Genomic DNA, 21757 nt, shown 5'->3' with positions numbered 1-21757 from the left:
GGGGTGGAAGACATTTTTTTGTATTTATATTATATATATATATATATATATATAAAATGTGATCGTGTGTATGCAGTGTGTGTATATATATATATATATATATATATACACACACACATACACATTGGGAATGTGTCCGGCACTCCAATAAATCAAATAACTGCGCCCGGTGCCCTCACAGCCATAAGCAGGTAAACAGACAATATATACAGTTGCACTCACAGCTTGTAGAAATGGGTAAATAAACAGCCACAATCCATATGAAGAATCAACGTTTCAATACATTAAAGATTGTCGTCAGGATTACCAAACCTGACGACAATCTTTAATGTATTGAAACGTTGATTCTTCATACGGATTGTGGCTGTTTATTTACCCGTTTCTACAAGCTGTGAGTGCCGCTGTATGTATATATATATATATATATATATATATATATATATATATATTGCATTGTATATGTCCGCACTCACAGCTATATCACAGTCATCAATGGGGTGCTCCACAAGGAGGCCTATATAGACTTCCACTATACAGACTTCCACATATACCAGGTTATCTTCAAGACCCTGCTGAGGGTCTCAAATAGAGGGCACTCACCAATCCATTTCCATAGATAAAAAGTTTTATTTAGACCATTGAAGTCATCACATACATGTCGACGTTTCGGCTTCGCAGAGCCTTTCTCAAGACCACCACAGCATGCTGCTCTCTGGCGTGCTGAACAGATGTCTCCTGTGGTGGTCTTGAGAAAGGCTCTGCGAAGCCGAAACGTCGACATGTATGTGATGACTTCAATGGTCTAAATAAAACTTTTTATCTATGGAAATGGATTGGTGAGTGCCCTCTATTTGAGACCCTCAGCAGGGTCTTGAAGATAACCTGGTGAGTGCCCTCTATTTGAGACCCTCAGCAGGGTCTTGAAGATAACCTGGTATATATATATATATATATATATATATATATATTTTATATAACGTTACTGTTGGGAGGCACCATGGCAGGATGCAGAGTGGATAATACCTCTGTCTCCACCCCACCCCCCATGCTTGGCTCCACCCCTTTCACAAATCCTGCGTTTGCCCCTGGTATGGGGAGCAAATTTCATCAAGCTCTAAAAATACAAAATTTTTGGAGCTTGGCTATGGGAACCTTCACCATCTTCAGATGGCATTTGTTCCCAAACGCACCCATGGAGCTACCGCACGTGCACAGTAACATTGTCAAGTCAGCAGTGAAAGGATTTGCGGGGAAAGCTGATCTTCGGATCAGCTGTCTCCCTTCCGGCGTAATGTTCAATTACTCCTGTGCTTGCAGCGAGTTAGATACTTAATTATGCCTAGATACAGTACTTAAATATGGACTGTGGTATTTGTCCTGCTTATAATTAAAATTTGCAAGGTATTCCAAACAGGTGTGCTGCTGCACGTAGCAACCAGCATCCTAGTTGTTAGGAGACAGTCAGAATACATACAAACAAGAGGCTCAGGGGTGACTCATAACACCCAGCTGGATAAGAGGACTGACACATTGAGCAACCAATTGTTAAGTGGGTAAACTTACCTGAATCGGCCGCTCTGTCGGCGCAACAGCAGTTCCACTGACATGCTTGTTTGGTATATATCCAGCCTAAGCATATTATTATTATTACTATAATATTATTATTATTATTATTATTAATTATTATTATTATTATCTTTTTGTATATGACTAATGTAAAAATTAAGAATTTAATGTATAACAATATTTTTAAGGGCTTTGCACAATTTTTGCAGTCTTATTAAAACTCTAAAACATCCAAGGTTATAAAACAAGGTTAAACATTGTTTTATTTTAAATATTATCTTGTATAAATTTACATTGAAAAAAAAAATACATATATACATTTATACATAATAATTACAGTAATTGCTACTATTCTGTTATTCTTATTGGAAAATTCAATGATTGACGTTGTGCTGCTGCAGTGTTCAGCAGCGCACAACACTGTAAATGATGAAAGCCAAACCTCTATAATTGTCCTCCGCACCTCTATGGCTATAGTGGAGAATTGAATCTCCCGGTGTAATACTGTGGGGTGCCTAGAGTATGACATTCAACAGAATCTTCTAAAGATGAATGATGTGCATAAGTTTGATCTGTCTCCAATGAGCAATATGCCTTCAGGCTCCATTTTTATGTTGACCGTCCGGTGAGGAGTAAGTAAGCCACAAGTATTATGTTGGAATAGGGGACTTTCTGTGCCCCAGGCATCACTGGCATCCACACTCTTCTACAATCATGGCTTCATGCTTTTGGAAAGTGACATCCATATGGTCATAGTATGCCATACTGAGAGAGCTCATCTTGATGGGAACGCAGCACACTTCTGGAGCTTTTTGTTTATCATACAAGTTTACTAAGCTCTGCAATGAAAACCCAACAAGCAGTTAATTTGGAGCAGTTATAGTGACTAATACTTTACTCTTGGCAAAACATGGAAAATAGTGCAATTTAGGAATATACATGGTGTTTGTACAGTTAAATATTTAATTTCTGCTTCCCCTTAGTTGGTGCTGATTTGTATACAACAGAGCAAATAACTAGTGATTACTGCTGATTTGCGGAACTTGTTTCCTGATACTATTTTCCTTATTTTCTTCATGTTTCCACCTTACAGCAGAATTACATATTTGTATGAGTGACGGCTGTTCTGTATTTTATGTGTGGGTTTCTTCCAGTGTTCCACTTTCCTCCCACACTCCAAACACTTACTGCCACACTCCAAACACTTACTGGTTGGTTAATTGACTTTTGATTAAATTAAACCTACTGTGTGTACACGTGGTTTGGAATATAGATTGTAACCACCACCGGGGACATGGACTGATGTGAATGATTAAATATTCTCTCTGTAAATTGCTGCATAATACATATGCTCTATATAAATAAATAACTAGCTCTAGTTGAGACACTGATAACCTCCAGTGCTGAATGCACACTTTTTGTACAGCAAGAAAGAATTTGAATTTAATTGGAGGCACCTTGTCGTCATCATCCGACAACACAACACCCCCCCCCACACACACACACACACACACACACACACACACACACACACACACACACACGCCTGCCGACCATTCACGATCACATCTCTCCTCCTTCTCGGGATTCTAGCACTTCCTCATCCATTAGTCCTTATTGTTTCAAACTGTCACATTCTACATTAACAGAGAACTGGTTTTTGGTAGACTCCCTTATGGCTACTGTAATGATTTCTGGGTTACCCTGAGAGGGTGTACAGTATGTATTCGCTCTCTTTTTTATGTTAAGGTGTAACCTGCAGCAAAGGTTTTTTAAGGAAAAACAAATTATGTTATTGCTATGCCTTTTTTGTATGCAATCTGTTTTTATTAAAACCAACAGCATAACCAAGTATAGAAAGGAAAAGTTACAGTCATAATAGTTGTTGCTCTGTCTTATATCTGCTCTGATAAAATTTGTACCATTTTTTTTCTTAAAGATGTTTCTATTGCTTATACTTTTATAGATTTCTTATGTAGCTAACAAAAAACTTCAAAATGTTTGAAATACATTAAAAGTAGCTTCCTTGTGAGAATAAGTAATTGAATCTATTAATGTAATTTAGAAACAGTTCCTGAACTAATCTGTGGATTTATGACTCTTATGGTGTGTACACACGGTGAGATATTGTCTTACGATTTTGACTATATAGGCAAAATCATAAGAAAAGTTAGTGCAGATCGCAAGGTGAAAGTCACCTTGCGATCCCGATTAGATGCCAATGTGCGGTCCCACGTGGTTGGCATCGCAAGTCTAGATAGTCTGTGCAGGCAAGTCAATTTTGACTATCTCTGTAGAAGAGATAGTCAAAATTGACACTTAGCCAAAATCGCACATAGTCAGTATCGCAAGCACACTCATTATGTGCTTGCGATGCCGACCTAGCCCCTGTTGCATAGTGAGAATCGGGCATAGCCCAAATCTCACCGTGTGTATGGGCCTTTACTGGAGCAGTTATATTCCTTGCGATAGCTGCAAATTGCCGGCATTCGGACCATTTGGCCAATACCATAGAACCACCCCCGGATGTGTGCAGGAATATCTGTGATGATGGGCTACTGTAATTAGTAGAGATGAGCGGGTTCGGTTTCTCTGAATCCGAACCCGCCAGAACTTCATGTTTTTTTTCACGGGTCCGAGCGACTCGGATCTTCCCGCCTTGCTCGGTTAACCCGAGCGCGCCCGAACGTCATCATGACGCTGTCGGATTCTCGCGAGGCTCGGATTCTATCGCGAGACTCGGATTCTATATAAGGAGCCGCGCGTCGCTGCCATTTTCACACGTGCATTGAGATTGATAGGGAGAGGACGTGGCTGGCGTCCTCTCCGTTTAGACACTTGATTTACTAATTTTGGGGAGCATTAGGAGTACTCAGTAGTGTACAGTGCAGAGTTTTGCTGATAGTGACCAGTGACCACCACTTTTATTTATAATCCGTTCTCTGCCTGAAAAAAGCGATACACAGCACACAGTGACTCAGTCACATACCATATCTGTGTGCACTGCTCAGGCTCAGGCCAGTGTGCTGCATCATCTATATATATTATATATCTGTCTGACTGCTCAGCTCACACAGCTTATAATTGTGGGGGAGACTGGGGAGCACTACTGCAGTGCCAGTTATAGGTTATAGCAGGAGCCAGGAGTACATAATATTATATTAAAATTAAACAGTGCACACTTTTGCTGCAGGAGTGCCACTGCCAGTGTGACTAGTGACCAGTGACCTGACCACCAGTATATAATATTAGTAGTATACTATCTCTTTATCAACCAGTCTATATTAGCAGCAGACACAGTACAGTGCGGTAGTTCACGGCTGTGGCTACCTCTGTGTCGGCACTCGGCAGCCCGTCCATAATTGTATATACCAGTGACCTAACCGTGGTTTTTTTTTCTTTCTTTATACATACATACTAGTTACGAGTATACTATCTCTTTATCAACCAGTCTATATATTAGCAGCAGACACAGTACAGTGCGGTAGTTCACGGCTGTGGCTACCTCTGTGTCGGCACTCGGCAGCCCGTCCATAATTGTATATACCACCTAACAGTGGTTTTTTTTTCTTTCTTTATACATACATACTAGTTACGAGTATACTATCTCTTTATCAACCAGTCTATATATTAGCAGCAGACACAGTACAGTGCGGTAGTTCACGGCTGTGGCTACCTCTGTGTCGGCACTCGGCAGCCCGTCCATAATTGTATATACCACCTAACCGTGGTTTTTTTTTCTTTCTTTATACATACATACTAGTTACGAGTATACTATCTCTTTATCAACCAGTCTATATATTAGCAGCAGACACAGTACAGTGCGGTAGTTCACGGCTGTGGCTACCTCTGTGTCGGCACTCGGCAGCCCGTCCATAATTGTATATACCACCTAACCGTGGTTTTTTTTTCTTTCTTTATACATACATACTAGTTACGAGTATACTATCTCTTTATCAACCAGTCTATATATTAGCAGCAGACACAGTACAGTGCGGTAGTTCGCGGCTGTGGCTACCTCTGTGTCGGCACTCGGCAGCCCGTCCATAATTGTATACTAGTATCCAATCCATCCATCTCCATTGTTTACCTGAGGTGCCTTTTAGTTGTGCCTATTAAAATATGGAGAACAAAAATGTTGAGGTTCCAAAATTAGGGAAAGATCAAGATCCACTTCCACCTCGTGCTGAAGCTGCTGCCACTAGTCATGGCCGAGACGATGAAATGCCAGCAACGTCGTCTGCCAAGGCCGATGCCCAATGTCATAGTACAGAGCATGTCAAATCCAAAACACCAAATATCAGTAAAAAGCCTCTTTTTTTCTTTGCGTCATGTGCTGTTTGGGGAGGGTTTTTTGGAAGGGACATCCTGCGTGACACTGCAGTGCCACTCCTAGATGGGCCCGGTGTTTGTGTCGGCCACTAGGGTCGCTAATCTTACTCACACAGCTACCTCATTGCGCCTCTTTTTTTCTTTGCGTCATGTGCTGTTTGGGGAGGGTTTTTTGGAAGGGCCATCCTGCGTGACACTGCAGTGCCACTCCTAGATGGGCCCGGTGTTTGTGTCGGCCACTAGGGTCGCTAATCTTACTCACACAGCTACCTCATTGCGCCTCTTTTTTTCTTTGCGTCATGTGCTGTTTGGGGAGGGTTTTTTGGAAGGGCCATCCTGCGTGACACTGCAGTGCCACTCCTAGATGGGCCCGGTGTTTGTGTCGGCCACTAGGGTCGCTAATCTTACTCACACAGCTACCTCATTGCGCCTGTTTTTTTCTTTGCGTCATGTGCTGTTTGGGGAGGGTTTTTTGGAAGGGACATCCTGCGTGACACTGCAGTGCCACTCCTAGATGGGCCCGGTGTTTGTGTCGGCCACTAGGGTCGCTTATCTTACTCACACAGCGACCTCGGTGCAAATTTTAGGACTAAAAATAATATTGTGAGGTGTGAGGTATTCAGAATAGACTGAAAATGAGTGTAAATTATGGTTTTTGAGGTTAATAATACTTTGGGATCAAAATGACCCCCAAATTCTATGATTTAAGCTGTTTTTTAGTGTTTTTGGAAAAAAACACCCGAATCCAAAACACACCCGAATCCGACAAAAAAAATTCGGTGAGGTTTTGCCAAAACGCGTTCGAACCCAAAACACGGCCGCGGAACCGAACCCAAAACCAAAACACAAAACCCGAAAAATTTCAGGCGCTCATCTCTAGTAATTAGTGCTGTACACAGCCATACATTGGGATCAGTTTGATTTGCAATAGACGGGATGCCGGCGGTTAGAATACTGACAGCAGCGTCCCATAATTCAGAAATCCGACAAGCCACCCCCCCCCCCCAACCTTCTCATCCCTGAACCCGAACCCTAGCCTTCCCCTCTATGTGCCTAACCCTCCCTCTCCGGTCCCTATCCCTAACCTTTCCGGCCCTGCACCCTTACCCCCTTCTCCTGCCTGAAAGTAACCTCCTCCCTCCCCCTTCAAGCCGGACGCCAGCCCGTCCCAGTGAATGGAGGTTTGGGATTCCGGCTGTTGGTATTATGATGCCGGTATCCCAAGCGGCACTGGCAGAGCCGGATTAACGGCGGGGCAGAAGGGGCGGTCATCCCGGGGCCCCCACACACTGTCCTCACAACTGCAAAAAAACATTGGAGTAGGAGTACAACATTTATCTGTCTCCTCTCCGTCCTCCTCGGCAGCTGAGATGTTCCATTACAGCTGCGGCTGCCGAGGAGCTTCACTCACTGCAGTGTGAAGTCTCGCGAGATTTGACATTATCTCGCAAGACTTCACACTGCTGTGAGTGAAGCTCCTCGGCGGCCGCAGCAGTAAAGGGACAGCTCAGCTGCCGAGGAGGTCGGAAAGGAGACAGGTAAATGCTGTACTCCTACTCCGATGTTTTTTTTGCAGTTGTGAGGACAGTGTGTAGGAGCCCCACAAATTTGGTGCCCAGTGGCCCCCACAGACCATAATCCGGCCCTGGGCACTGGTATTTAGACACCGGGCTTGCTGCGTCCTTCGGGATCCTGGCATCAGTATATCGGCCGCCAGGATCCCATCCATCTGAAACATAACTGCATCCCTATACATTGCGACAGTACATCGCTACAAATAGAATGCCCCCTTAAACTGGCCACAGACTATGCATATATCCGCTCTGATTACCAATGTCACACATAACCCAATGGAAGTTATCAGCCATCGGGATTTACAGCCCTGAAAGTTAAATTCAAAAGCGATTGTACCCAATTTTGGTCTGTTGGGATGGAGATTAAAATACAAAGTTGGTAACCAGATCGGCTCATGCGGCCAGTTTAAAGTTTGCGCAGCCAAATCACTCAGAAATCATATTTAAAGCTATATAAACGTATTATTACAGGTTGAGTATCCCATATCCAAAATGCTTGGGACCAGAAGTATTTTGGATATCAGATTTTTCCGTATTTTGGAATAATTGCATACCATAATGAGATATCATGGCGATGGGACCCAAGTCTAAGCACAGAATGCATTTATGTTTCATATATACTTTATACACACAGCCTGAAGGTCATTTTAGCCAATAGTTTTAATAACTTTGTGCATTAAATAAAGTTTGTGTACATACCCACAATTCATTTATGTTTCATATACACCTTATACACACAGCCTGAAGGTCATTTAATACAATGGAGGTCATTCCGAGTTGTTCGCTCGCAAGGCGATTTTAGCAGAGTTGCTCACGCTAAGCCGCCGCCAACTGGGAGTGAATCTTAGCATCTTAAAATTGCGAACGAAGTATTCGCAATATTGCGATTACACACCTCGTAGCAGTTTCTGAGTAGCTCCAGACTTACTCGGCATCTGCGATAATTTCAGTGCTTGTCGTTCCTGGTTTGACGTCACAAACACACCCAGCGTTCGCCCAGACACTCCCCCGTTTCTCCAGCCACTCCTGCGTTTTTTCCGGAAACGGTAGCGTTTTTTCCCACACGCCCATAAAACGGCCTGTTTCCGCCCAGAAACACCCATTTCCTGTCAATCACACTACGATCGCCTGAGCGAAGAAAAAGCCGTGAGTAAAAATCCTAACTTCATAGCAAATTTACTTGGCGCAGTCGCAGTGCGGACATTGCGCATGCGCACTAAGCGGAAAATCGCTGCGATGCGATGAAATTTACCGAGCGAACAACTCGGAATGAGGGCCAATATTTGTAATAATTTTTAGTATTAAACAAAATTTGTGTACATTGAGCCATCAGAAATCAAAGGTTTCACTATCTGTCTCACTCAAAAAATTCCGTATTTTGGAATATTTGGATATGGGGGTGGTCTTCTGTATGCCGAATGACGGGATCCCGGCGCACAGTATACCGGCGCCGGAATCCCGACACCCGGCATACCGACAAGTATTCTCCCTCGTGGGGGTCCACGACCCCCCTGGAGGGAGAATAAAATAGTGTGGCGCGCGTAGCGCAGCGAGCCCGCAAGGGGCTCCTTTGCGCTCGCCACGCTGTCGGTATGCCGGCGGTCGGGCTCCCGGCACCGGTATGCTGTGGTATGCCGGCGGTCGGGCTCCCGGCACCGGTATGCTGGTCGCCGGGAGCCCGAGCGCCGGCATACCATACTACACCCGGATATGGGATACTCAACCTGTATTGTCTAGGTTCATTACTCTTATTTTGAACTTGACTAGGTTTATTTCACTATTTAAATAAGCATTTGCATGTCTAGGGGTATTAGTAAACTTTGCTAAAGGATGCTATTAATCTGTTTCATTTAAACAAGAAGCTTGTCATATGCTAATAGACCAGGACTTCCTGCTGATTGTCTCAGAGAGTGTAAGAATGTGAGATTATCTCACTTCTCCTCACAGCAAGTGGTCAGGGATGCGAGAAGTTTGAAGAAGGTCAATCTCTGCAGATAAGTTCAAAATGTAAGTGAACATGCTCACAAGGGACAGTGGGGGTAATTCAGAGTTGATCGCAGAAGCAAATTTGTTAGCAGTTGGGCAAAACCATGTGCACTGCAGGGGGGGAGGGGGCAGATATAACATCAGTATTTACTCTGCACAGAAACAAAATAACCCACCCAAATCCATACCTCTCAACATTGGCTGCAGGGGAAAAGGACATCTGTGCGACGAAGCCGCGCCCGATTTTTAAAAGGGGGCATGGCTTGATGAAGGGGGCATGGCTTCACGGGAGTGCAGCAATCGTGAGCTACGCCCCCTGTTTTCGTAACTGAGGTGGCATTTCCAGTGCTCTCTGAGCTGCTGGCATGCCCCTTCTCCCTCTGTCACCTGTGAATAGAAGCTGTGCGCATGCGCACAACGTCTACTCACCGCTGCTCTGCTAAGCAGGGCAGCGAGAGACAGAGCCTGCCAACTGCCCCCCCTCCCTTCACCACCAGCATGGGACACTGCGGCCCGCGGGTAGGACAGCAGAATAGTCCCAAAAAAACGGGACTGTCCCGCGAAAATCTGGACAGTTCGGAGGTATGCCAAATCTAACTCTCTCTGCACATGTTACATCTGCCCCACCAGCAGTGCACATGGTTTTGCCCAACTGCTAACAAATTTGAATTACCCCCAGTGTCTGCGAAGCTGGATATATTCAATAGAGTCTTATACAGTAAAAAAAAAACTTGAATAGTAAGTTTCTGACTCTGCAATTGCATCTCGATTTATTCTTGTAACTGTTTTATTAGACATGACATAGGTATGCCTGAAGTAAAGTGAGCAACTTCGTGCCAGATATACCTATCCTGTTTTACGAATATAAACCTCTAATGCTGCTCATACCCAGTATAATGTTGCCAGCCAATGACTTTGTTCAGATGTCAAGCAGGTCATCATCTCACTATCTGTGCTATAGATGGGCTTGGATACGGGATCCCCGGCTATTGGGATGCCTGCTATCAAAATACAGAGAGTGGCATCTTGGAGCTTAAGATCCAGACAGCTACTGTTAAGTAAGGTAACCCTGATCCCTTAACCCCTAAACCCACTTTTCCCACAGCCTGACCCTAACCACTTTGCGCCCCCCCCACACAGCCTATCCCTAACCTCCCTTTCCCACAACCTAAACATAACCCTCCCTCCCCAGTGGTGCCTAACCCAAAACCCCCTGCCCACAGCCTAACCCAAATCTTTCCCACCCGCAGCCTAAACCTCCCCCCCTCCCCCCAGCAGGTTACCAGTGTGGAGTACCAGCAGTCCTCGATCGGGATTCCGGCGGTCGGGATGCTGGCGCCAGCATTTCAATCAATGTCGGGATAGATACCGGCATCTGTAGTCTGACTGCCGGGATCCTGACTGCATCCCCTATAGATGGTCTTTTATACATCCAACATCATGTGTATATACATGTTTGGCTACATGTGACAGAAACGCTTTCTGTTCACCCTTTACAGTTTGTTACTGACAGCCACTCACAAGTGAAACTCTGGGGAGATGCATCCAGGGCGGATTGGAATGGAAAACCAACCCAGGAAATGTATGGAAGCAGCCCTAATGGGGGTGTGGCCTGCCAAGGGAGGTGGGATCCCTCCTCATAGGTCCTGTTACTAAGTTGGACGCAGTTGCGGCCTTGCTTGCATCTTTTGCTGCAGCATGATAATGGCGTTACAATACACTGCACTGGTTTACATTCATGCACCCAATGTGCAAGGAGTGAGACACCCACTGTCAGTATGTACAGATGCTGCAATCATGCTTTGTGCATCTTTTGACGCCACCATCAGTCACACCATTTAAAGTTTTACTAGCCCTGTGCTAGGTGCAGATCATCCATCTGAGTATGGCCTCCAATGTCATCGATTCAGTGTCTCTGTACACAACCACATTCAGCAACACACCTGCACTACGATACATCTGAGTGTTATTAGCCAACCCCCTGTAACCACCAAGGAATTCCCCCACATTTTTAATACACTACTGCATGCGTCTGAATCTGTACTACAACTCTGCACAAACTCCATCGGGACGCATGCATGGTGAAACGCAGAGGCATATGCAGACAAAAAACTTTGCAAAAAAAATAAAGCACGTTGGCCACCACAGGGGAAAAAATAAAAACATTGATGCCCTAGGCAAAATTTTGGCTGCTCCCTATCCCTGTCGCTAGTTCCGCCTCTGACCCAGCTCCCCTCTCAGTTACGTCACACAGCAGTGTCCATTATTCACGTTACACCGCACCGTATCGCTCCTTATTCACATTACACCGCCCCGTATCCCTCCATACACATTACACTGCTCTATATCACTCCATACATGTTACACTGCTCCGTATCGCTCCTTATTCACATTACACCACTCTGTATCGCTCCATACACATTATACTGCTCTATATCACTCCATACATGTTACACTGCACCGTATCGCTCCTTATTCACATTACACCACTCCGTATCGCTCCATACACATTACACTGTACCATATCACTCCATACATATTACACCGCACCGTATCGATCCTTATTCACATTACACCACTCCGTATCGCTCCATACACATTACACTGTACCATATCACTCCATACATATTACACCGCACTGTATCGATCCTTATTCACATTACACTACAGAGTATCGCTCCTTATTCACATTACACCGCCCGTATCGCTCCATACACATTACACTGCACTATATCACTCCATACATGTTACACTGCACTGTATCGCTCCTTATTCACATTACACCGCCCGTATCGCTCCATACACATTACACTGTACCATATCACTCCATACATATTACACCGCACCGTATCGATCCTTATTCACATTACACTACAGAGTATCGCTCCTTATTCACATTACACCGCCCGTATCGCTCCATACACATTACACTGCAGTATATCACTCCATACATATTAGAAGGGCCTCACTGAAGGAGCTGGGACTGAATCAGGAGCAGGCGCCCGGCATTTTCTGCAGCACTTTTAATGGGCGGCCCTGCTCCCCAGAGTGAACGTCGGGTCCGCTGTTTATGAGCCGCGACGGCTTATAGAAGTCCTGCAGAAAGTAAGGGACAGTTTGTTCAAAAAACAGCCGCGGCCGTCAGGCTCTGTCTGTCAGCTAACGTTGCCCGATTGGAGATGCGCTCCGATCGTGGCAACTGGGCGCGATATAGGAGGGGCACAATGCCATTGATTTGAAACGGAACCGGCCAACCAGGAACCACCATGGTATCCCGGCATCCCAATCTGCCCCTGGATGCATCAAACCTTGGGGAGAGATAAAATGGAGAGAAAAAGTACTAACCAAACCGCTTCTGTCATTTTTAAAAACTTTCAGTCGGAGATGCATTATTGCTGGCACTTTTGGTATGTGTATGGACCTGCTTCGCAAATTTAGTGAAGTATAAATCTACCTGTTCGGTGATCTCCGCTCTCCCTCTTTTACTGGGGGAACTGCCACTGACTGGTGCTTGCATGCAAACTGCACATGCAATGGTTAAATTCCTCTCAGCGGCACCAGCAGCATTATTAAAAAATAAAACCTTTATTGTTCTTTTCAATGCACAGTCCCTGGCTGCAGTTGTCGGAACGTTCAGACCAACCGTTCATACATAGCATAGCATATCGGCACACTATCTAATAGATAGAAGCGCAGATAAAGACTGGGGCATATAGCACCCCAGGCATTGAACAGGCACTGTGATATGTCTGGGGATGCAGTATCTGTGACAGTTCATACATGTACGCCACAGCCTGTAAAATGATACTTAGGAGCACATTGGTTGGTACTTTGGGCGGGATACATCATGTATCGCATATTCTATGTGATACATACCAGCCCTGATCACATGCATACCAGTGTTTATTAACGTTGTATGCATGAATAATTACATAAGAGATAGATCTTCCGCGATACAGTTAATTTGCCGGTTGTCGGGATCCCGACGGTCATGATACCGACGCCAGAATCCCGTCAGCCAATAACACCGATAGCTGGAATTCCGTCGCAATGGGGTTATTCCCACTCTTGGGTGTCCATGACACCCACAGAGTGGGAACAGAACCTGTGGCGAGCCACCGAGCCCGCAGCATGGCGAGCGCAGCTAGCCCGCAAGGGGACTCTTTGCTCTCCCCCGCTGCCGGCATTATTTTTCAAACATTTGAACATCGGTCATCACCATCGGACCATTGCGATCATCGGAAACATCGCAGCTTTCATTTTAAAGGCCTGGACGGCCGCCAGGTACACAGGGGGCGACTTGGGGGGAGTATTAATTAATACTTGCCCAGCGGCTGCTATTGTCTGCAGCCACTGGGTGGAAGGGTCCTGCTATGCTGACCGATCAGCAGTGATCAGCAGCACAGCAGACACTAGGGAAGGGTGTGCGAAGGCAGAGGGACCTTTCAGTCCCCCTGAGAGTGGCAGCAGAGGGAAGTTTCTCTTCCCTGCAGCTGCAAACACCATGTATCTGACTGCTCGCATCCTGTGCGACCTGGTTTGATAAAGCACTTGCTGGTGTGGTCGCATCTGATGCGACCATGTCAGGCAAGTGGTTAAAGCATATTGCGGCAATCTTTTTGACCAAGGGTTGACTGCATTTTGAAGTTTAGTACATCCCACCCTTTATCTCTCTCCACTTTATCTCTCTCCAGGGCTTCAGAAGTCTCCCACTAAGCGCCATTATATTGGGATTTCCAATATATTCAAGATTTGATATGTCTCCTCCACTATACTGTATCTCAATAATTTCCTCCTTGCAAAATCTTCTATCTCTCATATTACTGGTTGATAAGAAATAGTAAAAAACAAATATTTTTACTTTGTAGCTACATTAGCAATTGTGTTTGTACCTGAAGGTATGAATGATTGTTTGGTTTGACACTCTCGTTCACTGGACTTGGACAGGTGCCTTCACACCGATAAGCATTGTATTTTTTTGGATGAATGATCCAGGTAGCCCAACCGATCATCCGGAAATCCACAATGAAGTCCACTCTTCTACAAAGATTGCTCATATTGTCAGCATGTGAGGCTTGCTTTATGCCCTGAACGCGTTCTCTGATCATGTGGCTTCTTCTTTTACGTCTTTGTGATACAGTATTGTTTTTGAAGACCGGCACTGGTGTAAGGAATTTGGATTGTGTTGCATCTAGCAGAAGCGTAGCAGTCACTGAGGACCTCTCCTTTTTGGAAGAATTGGAATATACAAACATGAGTAGCTGCTGTTCTGTTTTGTCCTTGTATCTCCTTTTGACATTCTCTTCTAACAGCCTTTCTCTAAGTTTCCAATGAACAGGAGCACCAACTGTGTCAATCTTGTCAAACCACTTTTGGACTATCTCTGTAGCTTCTAACACTACCCAACTTTCAGAACCTCTGGATTGAGAAGAACTTTTAAATAAACCCAAATGGAGATTGTTTTTGCATAACTCATGAAGCTTTTGGCATGTTGAGTCTTCATGAAAAACATCCATCATCACATGCACCCCATCGTCTGATGGCTTTTCTAAAGCAGTTTGCCTAAATCGGACCTCAGCATACTGAAGCTCTTCATCACGGCTGAGAGAAGAAAAATCAAACACAAGGATGTATCGTTCTCCCACTTTTTTGAAGTCTGAATGTAGGAAAAAAGAAAAAGAAGAAAAAAAGTTAAACACAAATTAAGAATTGCAAATATATACCACCACAGCCATATTAAATGGTTATAATAACATCTGAAGAGAATATTAATAAAAAATTATATTTATATAGAGCTTTTCTCCAACTTACACATGAGGTAAGTAAACAGCACGTAATACAGTGAAATTTGCGCCTGCCAACATGGGCGCACTACAATTGTTGCATGAGGAAAACAACATATGCAGTATGCCCAGCAAGACAAAAAAAAAACACACACAATGGATCGATTCAATTCAAAGTAGGGTGGCCAACTTCGGGATCGGGATTGGCAGGATCCCGGGATTTTGGCCTAAAGGAGTCAGGATTTGAATCCCGGGATTGAAGATTCTAATCCCAGGATTTTGGGATTAGTCAGCGCATGCTTTTTTTATTTGTTTTATTGCCAGGCAGCACTCAGCACTTGTAGCAGACAGCTCAGACGTCTGTGAGCAGTGTGCCATGACATCAGAGGTAACGCTGTGCAGCCCAGCGCTGCCCGCCCAGCATGCACAGCCAGGGCAGTAGAGAGCCTGACTGGGCCTAGGTACTTTTCAGGGGACGTGGCCTAATAAAAAGGAGGTGTGGCCATGCACCCTTAGAGAAGAATGCAGAAAAAAATTGTATTTTAAGTGCGTTGCTGGCCACACTGCAGCCCAGCACACAGCAGTGTGTGTTGGTCTGAGGAAAAAAGCTGCAGCTGCCAGGTAAGGGAGAAACGGGACCTGGGCCCCCACTGGGCCCCTCCAACAGACCTGGGCCAGGTAATTAGTACCCTCTCCCCCCCTCTCTCGGCAGCCCTGTGCACAGCCTGTCCGATCTATATGTTACAGTCTGCTTGGCAGGGTGGCCGCAGGTATCACCACAGAGAGAGGAGACAAAAGCAGAGGCCGGTACTCGGGGTGAGGGATTTAGAGAGAGAGAATAAGACAGAGGGGAGAGAGAGATATGGACTGAGAGACGGTGGGGGAGAGAGAGAGAGAGAGAGATAAGTACTGAAGGATGGAGGAAGGGAGAGATAAGGACTGATGGAGGGGAGGAGGATGGAGTGCAGACACTGAGTCCTTGTGCTGCCTGCCAGTGCCAACACATTTATCAAAATCATCATCTGGGGTTCACTATGTGCAGGGTTGGACTGGCCCACAAGGGCGTAGTGGGAAAACCCTGGTGGGCCCCATCCCTTTCTCTAATGTCATGTACTAGACTGCTCTCATATTATACATTCTATTAGAGGGTCATTTAGGTGTCTCTAATGGCTTGCCAAGCCTCAGGGGGAGCTGGCCACATCCCCTGTGTTGATTGGCCATGCATTTTAAGCATGGGCCCTTACACTGCATTCCCCTGGTGGGCCCTTCATGCTCTAGTCCGACACTGACTTTGTGTTCAAGTGGCACAATAAACAATACTACATCACATCAAATACTTAGGTCATCAGTTATACATAAATAATCAGTTATACCTATATGACATACACAAGATGCCAAATGACATATGGAAAACAATATACCCACTGTAGCAACAGTTCCACCAATTGTTTATTACACCCATGATGGTATCAGATGAGGCAGCCATCTTGGGTACAATACATATTTTATCTGAATGGGATAAAAATACATGGATATACGGTAGACAATGGGGATAAAACAGAATACAGTGGGCGATATGCAAAATAACTTGTACCCACAGAGCCAACAGACCCATGGGTGGAGGCAGCCATCTTGGGAGCACTACATAATGTGCAGTGTGTGGGATATGCAGACAGCATAAATCTATATTCCTGACACACAACCATCACTACTCTGCACACACTGCCTACAGCACACTCAGAACAATCTAGTATTGGATTATCAAGAATTTAAAGCAGGGACATGGCTAAACATTTCTGGGTCTCATATTAAAGTTTGGTAAGGGCCCCAAACACCACCAATCGGTGGACAAAAAACACATATACTCATGGGGCTTTAACAGGGAAAGTGGCCCCACAGCCACAGGATCACCTGCTATATGCAGGAAAGCTGCCTATAAGTGCAGGGTTGTTTAGGTTCACTATTTGAAAAATAAAAGTAATACTTAGCTTACAGTCTCATGCTTTCTATAAACAGCCCTGTGCCTAATAAACCATCACAGGGGTGGATTAGGATGGAAAACCAGCCCAGGAAATTTATGGAAGCAGCCCTGATGGGGTGAGGTCTAATGAGGGGGTGGGGTCTGTTGAGTGGGGCCTCCTCATATTGGCCTGATTGTAGTCAAATTGCGGCCTTCCTTGTGTCTTTTGCTGCAGTTGTATCTTAGAGCAGGGGTGGATTGAAAACAAAAAGTGGCCCTGTAAAATTTTATATAAGTGGCTGTTACAAGCTGTGAATGCAGCTTGCATTCTGTTTATGTTTTTATGTTGTGAGTCTGTTGTATTTCTGTTAGCATTCCAGGTTTTCTTATGTACTTGTTTGGGGTACTGTTGAGTTCCTGTGTGTACCTGGTCCCTGTTCCTTGGTGGAGTCTAGAATCTGTGCAGTTAGTGCTGTCTGTTCCAGTTGCCAAGCCTGCTATCACTGCACACAGTGTAATCCTGCTCTGAAGCTACTCTAAGTCTCAGTGTCTCTGGATTTTTTCTCCCCTTCAGGGGGTTCTGTTCCAGTTCCAAATTCCGGGCTTCTTCAGAATCCACATCAGACAGTTTAAGCGAAGTCCTGGGATTTTGCATTGGTTATTTTCAGAGTTTGAGTTACAGTACCTCTTGTATTTGATTATTTATATCATCCTGTGCATTGTTGCATTTATTATCCATTGATATTTAATTGCTTATATCGTCCTGTGCATTGTTGAATTTACGTACCATCTGTGTTTGATTATTATACCACCCTGTGCATTGTTGCATTGCATATACATTCAGTGTTTACTATTATTTCACTGTGTGCATTGTTGCACTCATGTGCATTCCATTATTATCTCCGTCTGTGCATTTAGCAGCATTACTAAGGTTGTGTCCAGTGAACGTCTCACTGTACTGCATATACTATTGCCCAGCCCCCAATAGTCGCCTTGTCCGTACATAAGACCTGGGGGCATCTGAGTACGGGGTGGACCTAATTCACCCTGGAAAGGCAGCTGCTAAAGGTGAAGCCTAGCATCGCAAGAGGCTAAAAGACTACTGGGCATGGGTAATCACGTGAGCATCACCAAGTACCAGCTGCTAACCCTCTTAACTGAGTAGTCCACATAACAGTGGCCCGACATGGGCAGCACAAGAGGTATAACATACCGTGTATCCATGGCAGCATCACTGGATGGCAGAGTTACTCTACTGCAGAGATGGAATAACAGAATGAATGGGGACAATGCAGTGTACTGAGGGCTCTATTAAGACCTGATCACTGATGTGCATTTTCACACAGCGGGCGATTATCGAACTACTGCGCATCAACATGCACCGCAATGCACATGCACGTCACCAAACAGCGACAGGATGGTGCAAAAATTTTGATCGCACGGGCGTTCACAAGGTGATTGACAGGAAGCAGATGTTTTTGGGTGATAACTGCCCGTTTTCTAGGAGTATCAGGAAAAACGCAGGCTTTCCCAAGCGTTTTTTAGGGAGGGTGTGTGACGTCAGCTCCGGACCTGATCAGCCGGATTTCTTCATACTGGAGGAGTAAGTATTGAGCTACGCACAGACTGCACACACTGCACAAAATGGGAAAAACATTAGATGGTGAGTTTGATGTGAATGGGTTTGCAGCTGTCCGCTAACTGGAATTTTCGCACAGCATACACATGCAATCGTACACTTGTACGGGGTAAATTTTCACTCCCCTGGGCGGCGAGTATCCGATCGCAGCACATCTATCAGGTCTGAATCAGGCCCTGAGTGCAGTGGGCTGCCTGTCATGTGTGTGTGTGTGTGTGTGTGTGTGTGTGTGTGGAGGGGGGCTAAACATGACAACACACTAAACTAGCCCCACAGACATGTCCGTCTAGCAGGAATCTTCCTGGTGAGCCATATGGCCAATCTGTCCCTGGCCCATCATATAAAGTTGTGGTTTTGATGCCATGGCAACATAAAAGAAGAAGACATTTCCCAAACTAATCTGTGGATTGATGACTATAGAGCTAGATGGTATATTATATATACAACTTGTACTGAACAACTCACTGCTGTGTACTCAGGCCCATCCAGGTATGGAGGTAATTAGGGTGAGGGACCCCAGTGACACCCCTGCTTGGCCACACCCTTGACCATATGTGCACTATTGGGGAAATTCAATGGTTTTTCTTTGCGGCTGACACTAGAAGGTGCCCAACAGAGCAATTTAATTGTTGCTCCATTCGCGCACACATGCCGCGGGGGGGGGGGGGGGGGGTCATATTTCTTCTCACCACCTCCTAAGGTGGCGAGAGGAAATGTGTGAAAAGTCCATGGTTTGGGCAGCCGAACCGGGAATTTTGATCAGTTTAGCCCTTTATTCGTAGTTAAAACATGTCTGTTTGGGCACGTTAAGTATGATAATCGACGCCCAAGATGAATCCATCGGGCGCCCTTTAAGTATCACAGTGCCCAAAAGATTTCCCCCTATATGTCCTTAGGGGGTTACTCAGGTTTGTTAACAAACAAAGTTAGCAATTGGGCAAAACCATGTTTCACTCAGGTGGGGCAGATGTAACGTGCAGTGAGATTTACATTTGGGAGGGTTATATTGTTTCTATGCATGGTAAATACTGGCTGCTTAATTTCTACACTGCAATTTAGATTTCAGTTTGAACACACCCTACCCAAATCTAACTCTCTCTGCACATGTTACATCTGCCCCACCTGCAGTGCAACATGGTTTTGCCCCATTGCTAACTTTTTTGGTTTGCTAAGAATCCTGAATAAGGCCCGTTGTGTATACGACTGCTTTGAAGTAAAACATTATTGGCATAACATGTATAACATTAGAAAGTGGACATAAAGCCAATACATAATCATATGTGTGCGCACGAGGGGTGCCTGGTGCGCACAGGCACCCCCGAATGTCCGGCACACATGCCTTCTGCTGCTGCTGCAGCCACCAATTCCTGTCTCTGGCGCTGAAGGGAGGTGAGTGCAGCGCGCGTCTCTCCTGCCCCTCACTGTGTCCCCATCTCCAGCAGTCATTTAAAATGTCTCTCGGCTGTCAGCCAATCGTGGACCGGCTCTTGATTGGCTGCCGGCCCGTGATTTTTGATTGGCTGTATCTTGCACCGCTGGGGGCATATGTGTATCTGGCACCGCTGGGTGCATATGTGTATCTGGCACCGCTGGGGGCATATGTGTATCTGGCACCGCTGGGGGCATATGTGTATCTGGCATCACTGGGGGCATATGTATCTGGCATCACTGGGGACATATGTGTATCTGGCACTATGAGGGCATATGTTTATCTGGCACCACTGGGGGCATATGTGTATATGGCACCACTGGGGGGCATCGAGTAAGGGGCACCACTGGGGGGCATATGTGTATCTGGCATTACTAGGGGCATATGTGTAAGGAGCACTAGACACATAATGAAGGGAGGTGAAGGCTAATAGACACAGAGTGCAGGGGGCAGGCTGACAGGCAGAGTGCAGGTGGGAGGCTGAGAGACATGAAGTGAGGCGGATTGGAAGAGATGCGTGACAGGGAGACACAGGCGGGAGATGAATGTGGATGTGAGACTACGCTAGGAGGGGATGATGGTGGGGTGGAAGACAATTTATTATTATTATCCTTTATTTATTTGGCGCCACAAGGGTTCTGCAGCGCCCAATTACAGAGTACATGTGCACATAATCAAAACAGGAAAACACTGACTTACAGTTGAAGACAATACAGGACAAGTACAGGGTAACTAAGCATAACTACACCAGTAACCGACATAGAGATAAATTCCAAGGTGGCTAAAAAACTGCGGGATTTGGGCAGTTGAGGATTATTAAAGTAAGAAAAGGATAAGTACATGAGGGAAGAGGGCCCTACTCGTCAAAGCGTACATTCTAAGGGGAGTACAATGCAGGGAGGGGAGGAGATGGTGTTGCTGGGAGGTGAAGGTGTGGCTGGGAGGCACAGGGAGGAGATGATGGTGTGGCTTAGAGACGCAGGGGGTAGGAGGTGACATGAGTCTGGTTGAACCTCTGTGACATTATGATGATCTTGGTTATAGTCCTACACAAAAAAGCATCTTCTGGACCATGTAATTTCCTGTATGAATAGTGATTAATGATAGAAGATGTTGTCTGTCCAGGGAGGACATTTCTTCAGAGGTTTCCTATTGTGAGAAACCACCATATACTGTAAGTAAGGTGCATATGGAATGGAAAGGAATGCTCCCAGAGTAATGAGAAACAGGTGGTGTGTCATGTTGACACGCTCACATTTGCAGTGGCCACGCCCCTTCTGGTATGTGATTTATATTGCTTTGAGTGCCAATAGGCGGTGCTAGACACGCCCAGTACGTGGTGCTAAACACACCCCTCCGACGGTGCACCCCCTAATAAAATGTTCTGCGCACGCCTATGTTTCCATGCATATCAATATCACATGTCAAAAAAATAAATAAATAGGTATTTCATGCAGCCATTCTGTTCTATAATCTAAATGTTTGCGG

General features: G+C 45.3%; 1 protein-coding gene across 1 annotated transcript; it reads right to left on the bottom strand.

The window, feature by feature from the left end:
- Nucleotides 1-1917: 1917 nt before the first annotated feature.
- On the bottom strand, nt 1918-17275 carry NODAL (nodal growth differentiation factor). Its single transcript, XM_063963688.1, has 3 exons — nt 17235-17275; nt 14351-15114; nt 1918-2405 (listed from the first exon to the last, which is right to left on the bottom strand). The coding sequence occupies exons 2-3, from the start codon at nt 14975-14977 to the stop codon at nt 2253-2255; spliced, it is 780 nt and encodes a 259-aa protein (XP_063819758.1). The 5' UTR covers nt 14978-15114; nt 17235-17275; the 3' UTR covers nt 1918-2252.
- Nucleotides 17276-21757: the final 4482 nt, after the last annotated feature.

Source organism: Pseudophryne corroboree, chromosome 3, assembly GCF_028390025.1.
Source record: "Pseudophryne corroboree isolate aPseCor3 chromosome 3, aPseCor3.hap2, whole genome shotgun sequence".
NCBI lineage: Eukaryota > Metazoa > Chordata > Amphibia > Anura > Myobatrachidae > Pseudophryne > Pseudophryne corroboree.
This window is presented reverse-complemented; position numbering and strand designations above follow the sequence as displayed.